The 20,103-nt window shown below is 35.1% G+C and overlaps 1 protein-coding gene across 5 annotated transcripts in view; it reads right to left on the bottom strand.

Moving 5' to 3' along the window:
- Positions 1–20,103, bottom strand: part of HACE1 (HECT domain and ankyrin repeat containing E3 ubiquitin protein ligase 1) — a 119,078-nt gene that overhangs the window by 10,359 nt on the left and 88,616 nt on the right. For 4 of the 5 annotated variants that reach the window (XM_010856682.1, XM_010856687.1, XM_010856685.1 and 1 more), the window contains 3 exons: positions 9,067–9,198; positions 2,940–3,038; positions 2,590–2,660 (listed from right to left, as the gene is read on the bottom strand). In XM_010856682.1, coding sequence (XP_010854984.1) covers positions 2,590–2,660; positions 2,940–3,038; positions 9,067–9,198 — 302 coding nt within the window. The remainder of the gene's footprint in view (positions 1–2,589; positions 2,661–2,939; positions 3,039–9,066; positions 9,199–20,103) is intronic. The other variant, XM_010856684.1, reaches the window with a different exon arrangement.

The raw sequence follows: 20,103 nt of genomic DNA, 5'->3' as shown, positions 1-20,103 counted from the left end.
TGGAAGAGTCTTCTCTTGTGTTGTTGGAAGAGGGTGTTTGCTATGACCAGTGCATTCTCTTGGCAAAACTCTATTTGCCTTTGCCCTGCTTCATTCTGTACTCCAAGGACAAACTGCCTGTTACTCCAGGTGTTTCTTGACTTCCTACTTTTGCATTCCAGTCCCCTATGATGAAAAGGACATCTTTTTTCCATGTTAGTTCTAAAAGGTCTTGTAGGTCTTCATAGAACCATTCAACTTCAGCTTCTTCAGTGTTACTCATCAAAGTATAGACTTGGATTACCATGATACTGAATGGTTTGCCTTGAAAACGAACAGAGATCATTCTATCATTTCGGAGATTGCATCCAAGTACTGCATTTCGGACTCTTTGTTGACTCGATGGCTACTCCATTTCTTCTTAGGGATTCCTGCCCACAGTAGTAGATATAATGGCCATCTGAATTAAATTCACCCATTCCAGTCCATTTTAGTTTGCTGATTCCTAGAATGTCGACATTCATTCTTTCCATCTCCTGTTTGACCATTTCCAATTTGCCTTGATTCATGGACCTAACATTCCAGGTTCCTATGCAATATTGCTCTTTACAGCATTGGACCTTGCTTCTATCACCAGTCACATCCACAGCTGGGTGTTGTTTTTGCTTTGGCTCCATCCCTTCAATCTTTCTGGAGTTATTTCTCCACTGATCTCCAGTAGCATATTGGGCACCTACCAACCTGGGGAGTTCATCTTTCAGTATCCTATCATTTTGCCTTTTCATACTGTTCATGGGGTTCTCAAGGCAAGAATATTGAAGTAGTTTGCCATTCCCTTCTCCAGCGGACCACATTCTGTCAGACCTCTTCACCATGACCCGCCCGTCTTGGGTGGCCCCACATGGCATGTCTCACATTGAGATGGACAAGGCTGTGGTCCATGTGATCAGAGTGGGTAGTTTTCTGTGATTGTGATTTTAGTCTGTCTGCCATCTGATGCCCTCTCTTAGCACCTACCGTCTTACTTGGGTTTCTCTTACCTTGGACGTGAGGTATCTCTTCACGGCTGAGAGGTCAAGAGATTTAAGAATAGATAGCCATTTAAAAAATTAGATCTATAAGTGAATCCATTTTAAACAATATATTGTTAAATTCAAAAGTTATAAAAGAGGAACAATGTTTTTAAAAAATAAAAATTTGTATATGTCAGAAAAACTCTGGAAGAATAACCAAAATAGATTACATTCAGAGACTGAGATGAGAGATGATTTTATAAAATTTTAGTCTAACCTTCCTACATATAAAAAATAATTTTAAACTCTTTTTATTAAATTACTGAAATCTCTAGGTATTTCTTGGCAGTGAGAAGCCAAGTAAACAAAAAACTGACAAGATTTTGTTTCATATTTTTAGTCTATAATCTGTGACTAATTCATGTTTTATTTATTCTTTAAAATTAGGTATACATTGTAACTCCAACTATTTTTCTAACTATATACTTAAAAAACTAAAAAAAACAGCAAAATATTAATAGTGTTATCTATAAACAGTGTAATTACTTAATGGGATTTTCATTTTCTCTTATCTATATTCTCCATTTTCCAAAGTTTCTACAATGGTTACAAACTACTTTAAAAATAAAACAGTGGGAACTTCACTGGTGGTCCAACAGCAAAGACTCTGTGCTCTCAATCAGGGGGCCTGGGTTTGATTCCTGGTTGGGGGACTAGATCCCACATGCTACAACAAAAATCAAACAGCCTGCATGCCAAAACCAAAATGCAGTGCAGACAAATAAATAAAATTAAAAAAATAAAACAATGGACTTTAAGTTACATATATGTAATATAGATATACATTCATACTATGTTTTTAAAACAGGTGGTAAAAAATAAATATATCAAATTATTTATAATGGTTATTGATGGCAAGTGATGGTTTTTCTTATTTCTTTTAGTTTTCTATGTTCCAATTTTCTTAGAAGAACCATGCAAATTTATAATGAAACAACTGAACTATATTTTGATAAATAGAAGGATACAGATGAAATTCTAAGTTATCAAGGATGAAAATCACACCTTTCTTTTACATCTTTCAGAACTATAAGTTAAGAGAGATTTAAATCATTTAGTTTTCTAACACTGATGATGTTTAATTGTTTCCAAATGTACACTTTTCAATGTATGGTATCACAAATTAGTTTTTAGGCCACAAATCTTTAAACATTAAAATCTGACAAAAATTGAATAAAAAATGCTGTGTATGGGTATTATATGTATTTTGTGTGTGTGTGTGTGTTGTTGCAGCAACAACTATTGGCTACTATTATTGACTTACAGATTGAAAAGACTACCAAGTTACAAAATAATATATATGTTGACAGTTCTGACAGGAACAATTTTTTATACCTTAAATAAACATATTTTGGGTACTACTATATATTTTAACATTAATGCCTATATAAACCTTTGTTTAATGTCTAAAAATATAGAAAAGGAGGTGAGAAACAGACAATTCAGAGTGATAATTCACTTTGAGTTGCTTATCTCTAATCAATTAGAAATGGAATACATTAAATTCTTTCTACATTATCATAAAAACACTTCTTACCTGCCAGTAACAAACTGCAAGAGAAGAACTCTCTCCTCTGGAGTAATATCTTCCACAACTTCCCAGAACCACTAAAAACAACAATAAAAAACTAAACTCACATTTCAGAGCAATTGTAGGCTTCTAAGTACCAGAGCAATGTGCAATATTCATAAAGCATATTTTATTCTATGAAACTCATTTATCAAACAAGGTTTCATACAAAGCTTTCATATGGAATTCCCATGAGAAGAATTTAGGGAAAAACTTTACTTTGTTAATTAATATAGGTTTTCATTCAATAGTGCTGAAAAGCTTACAAGATTAAATGGCAAAACTTAACTTCATTCTAAGCTCTAGAGAGATTTTACCTGAATAACTGGATCTTCTCTTTCATAGCCACTTGTGTATTCTGTATTTTTTATCCAATCACTCACATCAATTTCTGGCATGCCAGAAAGCAGTAGCTCCTTTGGGAAAGAAGAAAAATATTTCATTAATCTTCTTTGGGGGAAAAAAGAGATTACATTTAAATAGCAAATTTGTCTTAATTAGAAACTAATCCCATGTAAAACTGATTTATTTCTGTGACAGTGTCTGCATGTTATCAATAACAAGTACTACATGGTAGAGAACCCTTGATACTGATAATCACAAATACTGTGACATGTGGAGATGTCACTACACTAATACAATTTAATTAAAACATAAGTGATAATCCTTCATGTTTATATAGAAACACATATACCACAAGTTTATATGTGCAACAATTTTATGAACATTATTCTCTTTGGTTTATATATATTTTATGAATTTGTTAAATTTTATAAAGATACTATACTCTCAATATAGAAATAACAACAGAGACCTAAATAAATCTGAATTAAGCAAAGAAAAGATCAAGAAACTCTAATCACTAGAAAAAAGAAGTTATAATAAAAAGTTATTTTTAAAAATCAAAACAGATTTAAGCCTTAGAAGAACTCTATTCTGAAATAATTCCAATCCTTTAAAGTCAAATTCCCATAAGGTGAAAAAAAACGCAATTTTCCTACTAATGACTTCTGGTATCCATTTTTTCAGGAAGATCATCAAACAAACAAAATATCAATCAAATAACTAAGAATGAAATTAAGAATGGCAAAAGTATTTTACCACAGTATTCCTCAAGTGAAAACAGAACATGAAAAAAGCTTGTCCACATCTCTGAATCAGACCATATCTCACAGTTGGATGTGTTTACTCAGTAAAGTAAGGCAATAACTAGCCTATGCTCAAAACTGACAAGCCAGAACAGCAGATTTTGTTATTGCAGAGAAGATACAATGTGGTTCAAAGTCACTTCTCCTACAGCAACTCCTCAAAAATATATAAGGTATATATAGTATAGAGTATGCTCTGAAAAAGATTAACAAATGTCAATATAAGGTGGTGTCTGAGAAATCTTGGGTGTTTGAGATCTATTCAAGGAGTCTGCAAGGTTCTCCCTTTTCCAACTGAGGCTGAATTTTCTCTATATATTTCAGTCAAACAACATATCACAACAGATTATAAGCAGAAACAGATATGAGAACCCAGTTTCTTCTATGAAGCCAGACATTAAATTTGGAAAGATATAGAACAATAATACTTTCCCACTATTTTTGTTTTATTCTGGAAAATAAATAATTTTATTTATTAATTTAATTTCTTTATCTTTAGATTTAATTTTTAAAATCTTATTTATGTTAATATGTAATTAATTGCTATTCTTATATGAGCTGATAAAATATTTCATATTTCTGTTCAAATTTAAAATACAGTATCAACTACTATAACCAACATAAACTCTTTTCTTGTAAGGGGTCTTAAGACCAAATAATTTAATAATTCCTGTCTAGGGTGTCTTTTAGTCCTCCTTACTAAGTATTTGGCTATGGTCGATACTTTAGCCACCTGATGCAAAGAACTGACCCATTAGAAAAAGACCCTGATGCTGGGAAAGGTTGAAGGCAGGAGGAGAAGGGGACAACAGAGGACAAGATGGTTGGATGGCATCACCGACTTGATGGACATGAGTTTGAGCAAGCTCCAGGAGTTGGTAATGGACAAGGAAGCCTGGCGTGTTGCAGTCCATGGGGTCACAAAGAGTTGGACACAACTGAGCAACTGAACCAACTGACCATAGTATTATAAAATACTTTTAACTGATGAAGGCATTCTGGTAGGTTCCATTTACCACCCCCAAATACATTTTCCATCTTCCTTTGCACATTCTGTGCCCCAAGTGGCTGATCCCTGCAGACTCGCTCTCTTGCCTGTTGGCCTCAGATTGGGTTCCATCACTGGGAAACAGGCAGGAGTCTGAAGGTAAGGGTATATTCTGTTCCTTCCCTCCTCCAGTACATCTTTTCAGTAGCTATGCCTCCTCAACTATAGCTACCACCTGGTGATTCAGACTCTCACAGGGCTCCTCACAATAATTCCTCCACGTGTCTTCAATTTTAGGGATGATAAAGGCTTTCTCCTGTTGCTATTCTCTGGCTGCCTCAACCATATCTTGTTTATTCTTAACCTACCCATGCCTCTGTAAGCTCCTTCATTAAAGTTTCTTTATTTGAACCATCTAGGGAAATTCTGTTCCCTGGCACTAGATACAGATCTGCCAAAAAAGGAATATGGATGATTGTTACATATTTCTCACAATCCATGAGTTTAATCCTCTTCCCTTCTAGACTGAAGATAAGCTTTTAATAATATTGAGTATTCTTTCTTTGTTAATAATTGTGAATAAAAATGAGACTATATTCTCTCAAGGAATCTGAAGTATTTCATGAACATCATATGTTATGATTTTGTGATGGGAACAAAATATCCTTATTAGCTCATTTAACACTTGGAGGGAAAAGTTATTAAGTTGACTAAAAGAAGATGAAATTGGAAGTATACAATAAAAAATATCAATACATATACATATAGCAAAAGATTTTAGTCCAAGTCAACAATTTATTATTTTTTAAAATATGACAAAATAATTGATCTTTTGGAATTGGGTACAAAATATATATCCCCAAAACAGTCAGAAACTGAGTCATGCAAGTGTTCACAGCTGTTAGCTTACCTAGCATTCACATGGCTCAGTGTGTTAATACCCTGGTACCACCATGGATAAACTCATAAGCAGCACAGTATGGCAGGAAAGTCCCTCAGACATTTGAGGAACCCTTCAACTGTAATAATACTATAGATATAGTACTCACAACAATGTTGTCACCAATTTTGAACCTGATGATCATCTCTTGACTTGAGACTGCAAGGACACTGATGCTACTAGATACTTTCTTTTCATGAAAACTCTAGAATCTAATCTGTATCTTTAACTCTGATGAACATGTTTATGTCATGAACTTAGATGAAATGAACTTAGATATTTGAGCCAACTTTTTAAAAAAAGTTTCCTATCCCAGTGTAGCAGAGCCCTTTCCTATGAAAGACACACAAGTCACAAAAAAGGTTCCAAATCCAAGTCCCATTTATAACTCACACCACTGAGAGGCAATACTGATGGAGAGGCTGGGCTATGGGTCAGAGAACATGGTTCACAGTCTGGCTGTAACACATACTCTGTGAATGTGGGCATGTCCCATACCTTCTTTGGCCTAGTTTTCCCCATCTATAAAATGAGAATAACACATGATGTGAAGGGGTCTGATGTGAAGGTTTTAAACGTTAATACACATGAAGTACCTGGCAAATACTAAGTGTTTAATAATAATAATCATTACTGCATAAGTCAGTGTCATGCCAACAGTGCTCTTCCCAAACAATCCCACCATCTGAATCAGCTCACTTAGTATAGCCAGAGTCTAAGACAGACTAGGAATCCCGATCTACCTTCTAATATATGAACCACAATTAAAAACTTATCAGTAACAGACTCAAAAGTGAAAGACAAAGGAATTAAATATTCAGAAAGAAACAAAGGAAAATACTTTCATGACCTTGGAATAAGAAACAATTTCTTAAATAGGACACAAAAGTTCCATTCATTTAAAACAAAAAAAGATAGAACAAGTAATAAACTGAACTGTGTTAAATCTAAAAACTGTAAGACACCAGAAAAGAAGATATTCACAATACATATATCTAACAAAGACTCCTGTAAGGTATTACATAAAGACTACTACTGCTGCTGCTTCCAAGTCCCTTCAGTCGTGTCCGACTCTGTGCGACCCTGTAGACGGCAGCCCAGCAGGCTCCTCTCTCCCTGGGATTCTCCAGGCAAGAATACTAGAGTGGGTTGCCATTTCCTTCTCCAATGCATGCACGCATGCTAAGTCACTTCAGTTGTGACCGACTCTGTGCGACGCCATGGACAGCAGCCCACCAAGCTCCTCTACCCATGGGATTCTCTAGGGAAGAATACTGGAGTGGGTTGCCATTTCCTTCTCCTAAAGACTTCTACAAATCAGTGTTAAAAAAAAAAACCAAGAATGCAGTAGAAAAACAAATTACTTCAATTAACACTTCTAAAACAGAGTATACAAATGGCCAATAAACATATAAAATACATTCAATCTCACTGATCATCAGGGAAATGAAAATTAAAATCATAAGGAAATACCAATACTCTACATCAGAATAGTAAAAATAAAAAAGACAGAAAAATAACAAAAGCTGGCTAGGATACAGAATACCCAGAACTCTCATACCTGTTGGTGGGAGTGTAAACTGACACATTACTTTGGAAAACTACTTGCTAGTATCTACTCTAATGGAATAAATGCATAGCCGAAATCCCAGCAATTCCACTCCAAGACATATAATCTACAGAATGCATATGTATGTTCTCCTAAAGACATGTACTAGTGTTTGTAGCAGCACCAGTTTAAACAGCCTGAAACTGAAAAGTACCCAAGAAATGTTCACCAAGAGTAGAAAGGACAGAAAAAAAAAAAAAAAAAAGTAGACTGACACAATGAAGTACTATAGAGCAATGCAAATGAACACATTACAACTGCATGCAACAATACAAATGATTCTCACAAACCAAAGAAGTGCTAAAGAAGTCAGACATATTCTAGGTGACTATTCCATTTATATTAAGTTCAAAAACAGGTAACCTAACCTATATCATTACAATCAGGAGAGGAAAGTGACTGGGAGGGAACATGACAAGGATCTAGGGTATTAGGATTTCTAATCTGATCAGATGTTCTAAACATTGTTTCATGGGTGTACACAGTGTGAAAATTCATCAAGCTATACATTTATGATGCATGTTAGGATTAGGTTATACTTTTCTCATGTATACTGTAACTCAATAAGAAGTTTCATAAAACTTATCAGCGTCAACAAATTATGAGGCAAAAGTTTTGTCAATTATCTGTATTGTTGCTATTTGTTTTTTATACACTGGTCCAGAAAAAGAATATAATTTTCCGTTTAATAACTCATAAGTACACCTCCATTTTTGAATGCTAAAAATAGTAACTCTTATGGGTATACAAAAACTATATGCTCCTATGCTAAAGAAAACCATTCATCTTAAATCTAAAAACAGGGACAAAAAACTCAAAGCTGACATTTAGTGAAACTAAGTCACCATGGCCTTCCACATTACTTATTAAATTTTCTCCACTACTATATTATGATATACTGTGAGTGATAAATTGAAAATACTGCTATATGTAAAATACACCAATGTATTTATTTAGGTATTAAAATGTAAGGCCCAGGGTGAAACTAACTCATGAGACAGAAAAAAAACCAATGAATTCTTTTCCATCGACCAAAAATTTATTATTCCAAATTATACATCTTAAACTAAGAAAACAGCTATACTCTATTTAAAACACTGTATGGTTTCATTACGACATTAGACAACTCAAGAGTTTGAAAATAATTTAATACCAAAAATAAAAGAGAAGAAAAGAAATGGGGGAAAATGCAAACATAAATCATAGAAAAACAGAAACTATTAGATCACAGTAAAAAGCAGGCAAATTAAAGAAGCAAAACAAACATTCATGAAACTAGAGGCAAGCAAAGACAGTGGACTCCATACAGGCTTAAGATGGAAAATTAGTAACAAATATATGATGAAATAAGCTAGAGAAGATGACATAAATATAACAAGAAAATTCTTCTATCAATTTTTCCTTCTGGAAGTACAAGAAGTTTCCTTTACCAAATAAAAAAATTCAGAAATAATGTAAATAATGCCTTTGGGAAGATTGGCCTTCATCATCTCCCATGTGGAACACTTTAGAAATACATTCCATTTTTGTTAATCACCACCTATACTCTACTTCTCATTAAGAACTGCTAACCTAGTTATTAACCTTTAGAGAAGCACAATCACAAATCTTACAACTCCCTAAACATGAACATTTAAATGGTTTACCATATTTTCTACATTATTCCATTCATTATTGTATACTAAAATTATTTCTAAATTACATCAAATGGAGTTTTGTGTTGTGTTGTAACAGCAAAAGAACTGATGCTTTTCCTTACCAATTCGTATTCATCAAAAAGTTGTATGAGGGATGGTGGAATGAACATATGAAAGCCCTGTAAAAAAGCATTGATCTGAGGCTGAATGGCTCTTGTCATTCGCAGTTCAGTGACAAGCTGGACGTACTCCGCCTATTAAAAAAAAACGCTCCTGTGATTATTTTTTTTAATTCACATACTTAAGATACTGCTGACCATTTCTCATTTTAGAAATAAAGGTTTAGAATTAATTTGGCACCAATGTTCACACATCTCAGCAAAAGAGTAATCTATCATTCACTAAGCTGTTTAGGCCAAAATCCTAGGAGTCAATCATCCAGGTTTCTCTCATACCTTCTATCAGCGAGTGCTATCAGCTCTATCTTCAAAAATATTCTCAGTCAGATCTTGTGGCATCACCTCCACCAGTGGCACCTTGGTTCAAACCATCACCATCTCTCATCTGGATATTAGACTATCTGGTGTCACTGCTGCCATGTTTGCCTCTGTATTTCTTCTTCTCCACATTAGAGCAACTTTTTAAACTGTGTGTGTATATATATATATTTTATATATAATTCAGATCACATAACCCTCCTTTCAAAAACCCTACAATGACTTCCCATGACACTTGGAGTGAAGTCCAAATTCCTTCCATAGTCCATAAGGCCCCGAATGACCCAACCTCTGCCTTATCCTCTCATCTCATTTTCTCCCACTTTCCCCTTTGTTCCCTCACTCTATCCCCCAGACACAGCTTGTTCAGGTCTCACCGTCTGTATACTTACTGCTTTTTTTTTTCTCTTAAATGTCTCATTAGACTGTAATCTCTCTGCAAGCAGAGGTTCTGTTTGTTTACCAGTATATATCCTCAGCTCTTCCTCAGTGATCAGTGTAAAGAAATAGAGGAAAACAATAGAATGGAAGACTAGAGATCTCTTCAAGAAAAGGGATACCAAGGGAACATTTCATGTAAAGATGGACACAATAAAAGACAGAAATGGTATGGACCTAATAGAAGCAGAAGATATTAAGAAGAGGTGGCAAGAATACAAAGAAGAATTGTACAAAAAAGATCTTCACGACCCAGATAATCACGATGGTATGATTACTCACCAAGAGCCAGACATTCTGGAATGTGAAGTCAAGTGGGCCTTAGGAAGCATCAGTACAAACAAAGCTAGTAGAGGTGATGGAATTCCATTTGAGCGATTTCAAATCCTAAAAGATGATGCTGTGGAAGTGCTGCACTCAATATGCCAGCAAATTTGGAAAACTCAGCAGTGGCCACAGGACTGGAAAAGCTCAGTTTACATTCCAATCTCAAAGAAAGGCAATGCCAAAGAATGCTCAAACTACCACACAATTACAATCTCACACATTAGCAAAGTAATGCTCAAAATTCTCCAAGCCAGGCTTCAGCAATACGTGAACCGTGAACTTCCAAATGTTCAAGCTGGTTTTAGAAAAGGCAGAGGAACCAGAGATCAAATTGCCAACATCTGCTGGATCATTGAAAAAAAAAAGAGAGTTCCAGAAAACATCTATTTCTGCTTTATTGACTATACCAAAGCCTTTGACTCTGTGGATCACAACAAGCTGTGGAAAATTCTGAAAGAGACGGGAATACCAGACCACCTGACCTGCCTCTTGAGAAACCCATATGCAGGTCAGGAAGCAACAGTTAGAACTGGACATGGAACAACAGACTGGTTCCAAATAGGAAAAGGAATACGTCAAGGCTGTATATTGTCACCCTGCTTATTTACCTTCTATGCAGAGTACATCATGAGAAACGCTGGGCTGGATAAAGCACAGGCTGGAATCAAGACTGACGGGAGAAATATCAATAACGTTAGCTTTGCAGATGACACCACCCTTATGGCAGAAAGCAGAAAAGAACTAAAGAGCCTCTTGATGACAGTGAAAGAGGAGAGTGAAAAAGTTGGCTTAAAGCTCAACATTCAGAAAACTAAGATCATGGCATCTGGTCCCATCACTTCATGGCAAAGAGATGGGGGAGCAGTGGAAATAGTGGTTGACTTTATTTCTGGGGGCTCCAAAATCACTGCAGATGATGACTGCAGCCATGAAATTAAAAGATGCTTACTCCTTGGAAGGAAAGTTATGATGAACTTAGACAGTATATTAAAAATCAGAGACATTACTTTGCCAACAAAGGTCCATCTAGTCAAGGCTATGGTTTTTTCAGTAGTCATGTATGGATGTGAGAGTTGGACCTTAAAGAAAGCTAAGTGCCAAAGAATTGATGCTTTTGAACTTGAGAGTTCCTTGGACTGCAAGGAGATCCAACCAGTCCATCCTAAAGGAAATCACTCCTGGATATTCATTGGAAGGACTGATGTGGAAGCTGAAACTCCAATACTTTGGCCACCTGATGTGAAGAGCTGACTCATTTGAAAAGATCTGATGCTGGGAAAGACTGAATGCGGGAGGAGAAGGGGATGACAGAGGATGAGATGGTTGAATGGAATCACCGACTCAATGGACATGAGTTTGAATAAACTCCAGGAGTTGGTGATGGACAAGGGAGGCCTGGCGTGCTGCAGTCCAGGGGGTCGCAAACAGTCAGACAGGACTTAGCAACTGAACTGAACTGATCCTCTTAAAAATGTGGCTGCTGCTTTCTGTTCAACAAATAACGTGATGAATATACATTCAATAAATTCATTTAAAACATATTTTGAACTTGATCAAATGACTCAATTAAGTGTAGCCTATTCTTCGTTAAACAACAACATTCTGAGTTATGGTAAGCTATCTTGACACATTTAAAATATACATCATCAAGAACAGTGCCACTTAAAATTTAACCAGCAGTAAAAAAATGTATTTTGGCTCAAATCAAAGTGAACGACCATATCTTTCTGTATATAAACCCCATCATTGTTATTATTCGTGTGTGTGTGTGTGTGTGTGTGTGTTAGTCGCTCAGTCATGTCCGACTCTTTGTGACTCCATGGACTGTAGCCCACCAGGCTCCTCTGTCCACGGGATTCTCCAGGCAAGAATACTGGAGTGAGTTGCCAATTCCCATTATTATTCTTACATTTTAAATTACCCATCTAAGTGAAACTTCAAGAATTAAAAGCAATATGTATATAGTTCTCACCTCCCAGGAATGAATGCTCTAAGCGCAGAGAGAGAAAGCCTATTTTAGGTTCCTTCTTTTAATCTTTTTTTGGGGGGTTATTAATCTGACACTGTTCCCCTCAACCCCTAAAAAATACCCACAGGCACTGAGCCAACACGTTGTACATGACTCCAGCTATGAATTCTCCATACATCTCAGAGCTACAGAAATGTCACAGTGGATTGCTCACAGCTTTCCCCAACCCTGCATGGCTCTTTCTGCAATCTGGCATGGGGAAAGCTACCATCTATTACCATCTATCACCATGCTATTCAATCTACTCTCACTCCAAATCCCACTCCCAACCACCCAAAGGTTTTTCTCCACTGAATAGGAATTAATCAGATTCTACAAGTTACATCCAGTTATTTAGAGAGAGGGGGACATAGAAACGTGTGCCAATCAAACAGAAAAACAAACTGAATCTTCAGGATCCAATCTAAGAAATAAAATATACACATAATAGCTACCAATGATTTTTGCACTAACACATGATTATCTTTTAATTGATGTCTGCTCTAACCAAACTGCTTCATGAAAATACTAAAATTTTCTCTGCTCCATTCATTAATTATATATTTCTCTTAAGAGATTTTGCTTTTATTATCTTAAGGTACTATTCACTTGAGTCATTAATCAACACCTCAAATTATGAAGCATGAACTGCTCAAGTATAGTTTTATCTATTTTAATTTGCCACTGCATCCCATATTTATCTGAATAGTACACACTTTTCTATCAATTAATTCCTATTATTTCCACATACATTCTGTTTTAAAAAATTAATTTTCACAAATATACTATTTCCCACACTTATTTTTGTAGCTCTGGTCCATAGTTATTGGATATCAATTTGTGAAAAATCAGTTCCTTCAAATCCCAGTCTCCATATTAATTTAAATATGGAGAAATCTTGGTCTAAGTTATTTCTCAGTAAAATAATAAAATCCTAGCCAGCACAAATTCTTCTGAGTTGTTTAGTAAAGTAAGTTTTCAGACAGCTGAAAGATAAATGTGTTTAATAGAAAAAAATCTAATCCAACTGTCTCTAAAATGTTTCCCTGCTTCCTTACAGAACACATCCTCAAAGACAGTAACACATATTAATATGTTCTTGATAATACAATTATTAGTATGAACATCAACTATCATTATACACTAATATTTTTACTATTCATACTGTGCAGAAATACTACACTGGCTACAGTCCCACCACCTACAAAGGCCAAGTGACTCACCCCGACATTTCATGCTCCTGAGTAACTACATCAAATATCTTAAATGCTCTAAGGAAACAGTCAACATGTAGATGACCATCAGTCCACAAAACACTGGCATAAAGAGTTGCTCAAATAAACATGAAATATAAGTAAAACTTAAAATCTCACTTAATTCTAAGGTATTTAAAGAGATGACATAACTCAGGGGTGAGGGATATTTTAGTCATATTTGCTCCTACCTGAGTTTTGTTAATCCTTTGAGGGCATAAAATAATACCAGATATCACAGAATTAAACTGGAGAATTAACTATACTAAAGAATCTGAGTGAGTACCTGCTCTGGTGAAATAGTTGTGATTATAGAAAGTTTTCAACTTAGCAAGTCTCAGCACAGGCAACTGAGTCAATTCTTAGGGAGGTTGATAAGAAGTCCGAGGTCCTCGAAGAGGAGAAAGGGGTCTGGGGCTCTTGAAGTGGAGATGGGGTCTGGGATTCTCAAGGAGGAAGAAAGGACAAACATCTTTTCTCTACATTCTTAGTCTTAGTCACATAAAATGTTTTTTTCTTTAAGCCTGGAACTGATGATGAGACAACAAACAACTCAGCTTAAACTCTGTGCTAAGGATTATATAACAACAATGTATCCTCCTTGAGGACAGTTTCTCCTTCCTGAAAACCTTCTGGCTAATCCTGTTATCTTAAAATGTAAATTATGGGAGTGGTTCTAGTAAGATCTTAACAACCTTAAGACATTCGTTTGATTTATTGTAATAAGCAATTTTAGAAGTATGTAACTCCCTTTTCTAAGACAAGCGAGTGGGGCACTCTCCGTCCCCCTTCTGATGTTTATGTCAGATGCTTTCTCTGTCCCTTTTCATACTTTAATAAAACTCTGCTATACAAAAGCTCTTGAATGATCAAGCCGGGTCCTTGGTCCCAAAGTTAAATCTTCAGAGATCATGAATCTTACATCATTCACCATAAGCTATCATAACAATAAAAAAGAGCCTTAGCAAATTCTTTCAAGCTCAACCCTGAGCCTCATATAAGATAGGTAAGCAAAAAATAACTGCAAAGGGGAAAAAATAAAAACAGTAAGATTGAGATTCAGTTTTCAGACATAATATTCTAGTTAAATTACATAGGTAGTTACAGAAACATTTTGTTTTAAAATCTCCTAGTCTTTTAAATCTATGGAATGAACAATATCATCCCTTGAAATCTTCCTTAAAATTTTAACTTCTTTTCAGGCTTTGAGTCTAAATTATGTCTTTTATGAGGAGTAGTGGTAATGCTGAAAACTGACACCTTTTTTTAAAGCTATTTTTCCTCTTTAAAATTTTTTTCACTATTTCTTAAAAGATATACTTACTTAACCAATAGTTAACTTTTAATAGTGAAAACAAGATGTTCTTATCCCCCTCGAAGTAAACTGATAATCTTGGACACACCCGTAAAATTGTTTGAAATAATTATTTTTAGTTTTAAATGAACAGTTTAAATGGCATTATAACTGGCACAATGCAATTCACTGTTTGAATATAAATCCTTTAACAATAAAAGCTTCTTTCCTGGGCTTATCCACTTGATTACTATTGCTATCATATGTAAGAGTTCTTACTGAAAATTTCTTCAGGGAAAACTCAAAGGACACCAGGTTTCTTCTGCATGAATAAGTAGGTATAAGAAAAGAGAGGCACATTTAAACAATGTAACATTTTCCAATAATTTATCCTTTACCAGTATATTATTTTTAAGGTCACAAATTAAAATATAAAGATTGATAGTATGATAAATATCCTATTACTTCAGTTTCCTTGGAACGAATTTAGTCACTGAAAACAGTGATTCTTCAGATTACAATTATATGGATTTGGTGATCTTTGAAGTGAATTTTTAGAATATATGAACTAAAATGCAAAGAAAAATATATTCTCCATTGTTGACAAAAAGATACTAAAGATAATTTAAAACCCAAATCGAAAAATACACTCAACATTGAGAACCTTAGACCTAAACTGTTTTAAAAGTTTTCAGAGTACTAAAAGATCTTTCCTAGTATACTTTTCTGAAAACACACATAAGCAATCCACTTTAAGTCAATAATCTATATAGAGAGGTTTCAATTTTTCCCTAGTACAGGCATCAAATGTGTCTGTATGTGAAATAAATCAAATGAAACCGGCAATAAAATACAATAAGTACACACACACTGGGCTTCTCCGATGACTCAGAGAGTAAAGAATCTGCCTGCAATGTGGGAGACCTGGGTTCAATTCCTGGGTTGGGAAGATCCCCTGCAGGAAGGCATGGCAACCCACTCTGCTATCTCTGCCTGGAGAATCCCCATGGACAGAGGAGCCTGGCGGACTACAGTCCATGGGGTCACAAAGAGTCAGATGCGACTGAGCACAGCATAGTTAACATACACACTGAGAACAACCAAATAAAAATGAAATGGAGGAAACTATACCAAGTTTTTCAAATTGAAGTACAAAATGGTGTTAGTTTCAGATGTGCAGCAAAATGATTCAGTTACATATGTGTGTGTGTGTGTGTATTCTTTTTTGTATTATTTTCCATCATAGGTTACTACAGTATATTGAGTATAGTTCCCTGTGCTCCATGGTAGGTCCTTGTTGTTTATCTTTTATATATAGTAGTATGTAACTGCTAATCCCAGACTCCTAATTTATCCCTCCCTCCCTCCCCACCCTTACCCTTTGCTAACCATAAATTTGGAAAGCAGACTAAATTTGTATTTGTTACCTTGTTCATATTCACTGCCTTAGTAGATAAAAGACCCAGCAGTTACACAACCATACAGAACTCGATTTAAACTGAGGGTCTACCAGTTACCAATTTTAAGCCCTTAGACAGTTATTTAATTTCTAAAGAAATACAGTGTCATAGTTACAAGCTCAGGCTTGAAATTTATAGACTGTCTGGATTCACATCCACCATTTATTACCCTGCGATTTGGAGGAAAGCAATTTAACCTCACCATGCTTGTTTCCTCACCTGCAGAAATGGGTATCTAGACCTCATATGACTGTTTAAGTTAATACAAATAAAACACCTTTACCAGTGCCTAGCACATTACAAGCACATAATAAATATCACATGCTTTTATTATTAAAGCTGTTTCCACACTGAAGGAATAGAAATAATTACCTCAAAAGGTTGTTACAGTAAATGAGAAATGCACAAAGAACACAACTCAAATACATAAAATATACACAAAGTATTCAATAGGCAGTGGTTATTACTATCACTAGAAAATACAAATGCTATGATGAAGTTAATGGCTAGGAGGATAATGATACCACTTGTCATTCTGGAGCCCATCCACCTAAGCAGCTCATCCTCCAGTTCTTCTTTTTCACCTTCCCAAACAGCTAGTATGGATACCATGTTCCATAAATTCTACATCCTAAAAAGCTATCTCATTTTCTCTATCCTTGCTCCCACTGTCTTATAAAATCCCTTATGCATGCTCCCCAACACCAATTCCACCATCACCTATCAGCTGCCCCGACTCCAACACTGCCCCATTTCAACTCATTCTTCACAATCCAAGCTGAGATTGGTGCTGTTTTTCTTTAAAAAAAAAAAAAAAGTTTTTAAAAACAGAAATTCAATCATATTGCCCTCTGCAGCATCTGCAATCATCCCCTAGCCCTCAGAGTAACTTTCAGATTTCTACTGGTGGATGCAATGTCTTTCAGGATTTGGCCCCTGTCCACTTCCTTCACCTCATCTTCTCCCATTCACTTACTGTGCAGGTCTAAGCTAACATCTACAACTCTGACCTACCCGTGCTTACCGAAACATCATGCTCTATCATCTCTGTGCTTTCCTCTATGCCCAGAACATTTCTTTCTCCCCTTCATTACTCCTATCTGATCACTTAATGCTTTTCCTCTGCAACTCAACTTCCATGCTATTTCTTACATTCCCTGATATCCTGTCCCATCTCACCTCACTTTTTTCCCCTCCTAGCCTGAATGAACTTTATGATGAGTAGGGTAAAGGTATTAATGCTTAAAAGCCACAAAGCTTACTCTTCAGTTCTAAGAACTAGAACTGAAGGTCTAACAAAAATATTTCATTCCTAACACCATTTGGTCAAGAATTTAAAACTGAAAATGAAAAGTGAAAGAAAAAAGCTCTTCTTTAAAAAGCTGAAAATACCATTTAAATGTAAATGTTCATCCCCTGGTAATTCAGTCATTTTCTAAAGTGAAACGAAAGGGGGTTTTTTTCTTCTAGATTTTAAAACAAATCACAGATACAAAGTTAAATTTAGAAGAGCATTTTATTTCAAATGTGGAACTGATATATATTGTTCTCCCTATATTACCTGTATTTATTAATGTACTTTTTTTAAACAAATGTATTTTGCCTGTTTGGTTTCAGTCTATAATTACCAAAGCCTTTCAATAAAACAGGAATAAATGACTCCCCCATGTGGAGATCAGCTTACATAGACTTTTTTCTTACTAACAAGCTTGGCAAGTCATTTAAGATTCAATATGCTTACAAATTCTGAAGTTGACTCCAAATGTGACAATTATAACTTTCCATCTATAAATAAGTAAAAGGCTGGCCCTAGAATAACAAAAATTCATGACAGAAATATATGTTAAAAATAACATGTCTAAAGAAGACAATTTGAAAATTTTATTTGTAAACTGAATTCTAAATCAAGTGATCAATTTAAGATATTTCCAAAGATTTTTAATTTAAAAAATCAGCTTGCTTATAGCTTACTGGTAATACTAGAAAATGAAAAGGCTCAATTTATTGTGGCTTTTGTTTATATTAGAAATACAAAAGCTGAGAACTAACATATTAGTGATTGAGATCCTCTGTTACCGAAGCTCATCATGAGAAAGTAACACTGACATATATACACCACCACGTGTAAATCAGACAACTAGTGGGAAGCTGCTATGTAAGACAGGGAGCCCAGCCTGGCATTCTGTGATGACCTACAGGGGTGGGCAGGGTGAGAGGAAGGCTCAAGAGGAAGGGGATATACATATAGTTATGACTGATTCACCCTGTTGTATGGCAGAAACCAATACAAGATTGTAAACCAATTATTCTCCAATTAAAAACAAAAAAGCAGTTAGCCTGTCATTAACAAAACAATGTCAATAGTATAGTGTTAAACTTAGAAACAAAACTTCCAAGCTTTTTAATGTTATAGGATTATTCTAGCGTCAGGCTAGACCATGATCAAGAGTATAAACTTAATGTAAGTGTATTTGTATTTATTATTATTAAAAATGTTCCTTTGTTCTAGATTTCAACAGAAAGATACAAAGGCAAAAGAATTAATAAAAAAACATATTTTTAAAATCTAAACAAAAATCACATCCAAGTGGGAGGGACGCTGTTAGGAGATACGAGTATAAATATAGCTATTTACCATGCAATTGCTAATAAGCCTTTATACTTCCTCATATAAAATGTATCTGAGAGGAATGACAGATCCACCTACCAAACAGTGTATTCACAGACAGGAGTCATGTATGAGGGTCTCTCATGAAAAGCAATCTCTTGGTTACAATGAAGATTCTATTCTATGACTTTATACCCCTAACTGAGAGGAAGTATCCAGTGTAAAATAAAATAACAAATGCACTATTAGTGTGTGCGTGCTGAGTTGCTTCAGTCATGTCTGACTCTTTGCAACCCAATGGACTGCAGCCCACCAGGTTCCTCTGTCCATGGGATTTCTCCAGGCAAGAACACTGGAGTGGGTTGCCATGCCCTCCTCCAGGGTATCTCCCCAACTCAGGGATCAAACCTACATCTCTTATCTCGCCTGCACTGGCATGTGGGTTCTTTAGCACTAGTGCCACTTGGAAAGTACTATGAGACAGACAATCTAATAATTAGAATTTTTAAAATACTTCCATTCACTGACAAATTCATCAATCTAATTTTGCTATTTTAAAAGCATTTTAATCTTCTAGAGCTAAACATATTCATTATATTAAAAATATATTAAAAGATCTTCCTCAAGGTGATTAATTTTGCTAACAGGATGAAGAACATTAGACTTGAAACTAGGAGACCTGGGTTTTGGCTCCAGCTTTACCATTAACTCTTCAGACTTCAGAGTCTTCATGTGTAAAATGAGAGGGTAGACCAAATTAGTAAGTATAAATGTGCAAAACTTCAGCTCCTAATTTTATTTTCCAAAACTAAATTTCATGTATTTTTTTAATATGTATAAGTATCTAAGTTTCAAAAAGTAAAATTACATAGCTTAACTTAGGTCTTCATTCCTATAGATATGTGAAACCCAATAATCAATTTTTTATAGAAAACTATTCAATAACAACTAATGTTTGAGTTGTGTTTTTCAGTTTACAAAATGCTGGTACCAATTCTGCATGGAAGGTGTTATTATTCCAGTTATACAGAATAGAAAACTGAAGCTCAAAGAGGTTAAAATATGGCCAAGTCTTTTGGCCTTTAAAAAAACAAACAAACAAAAATTACATTAAGTCTTTAGTCTACAAAATGATTCAATGATTATTATTTTTATAGTTAGCTGATCCTGAAGCGGTCTTGGAACTAAAATCCAATGAAAGGAAAGGAAAAAGGTTTTAGTTCTGTTTTACCATAAGTTGCTGCTGGTAAGCGCTGCTGCTGCTGCTAAGTTGC

This window comes from Bison bison, unplaced genomic scaffold (assembly GCF_000754665.1).
Source record: "Bison bison bison isolate TAMUID 2011002044 unplaced genomic scaffold, Bison_UMD1.0 scf7180017864373, whole genome shotgun sequence".
Taxonomy (NCBI): domain Eukaryota; kingdom Metazoa; phylum Chordata; class Mammalia; order Artiodactyla; family Bovidae; genus Bison; species Bison bison.
This window is presented reverse-complemented; position numbering and strand designations above follow the sequence as displayed.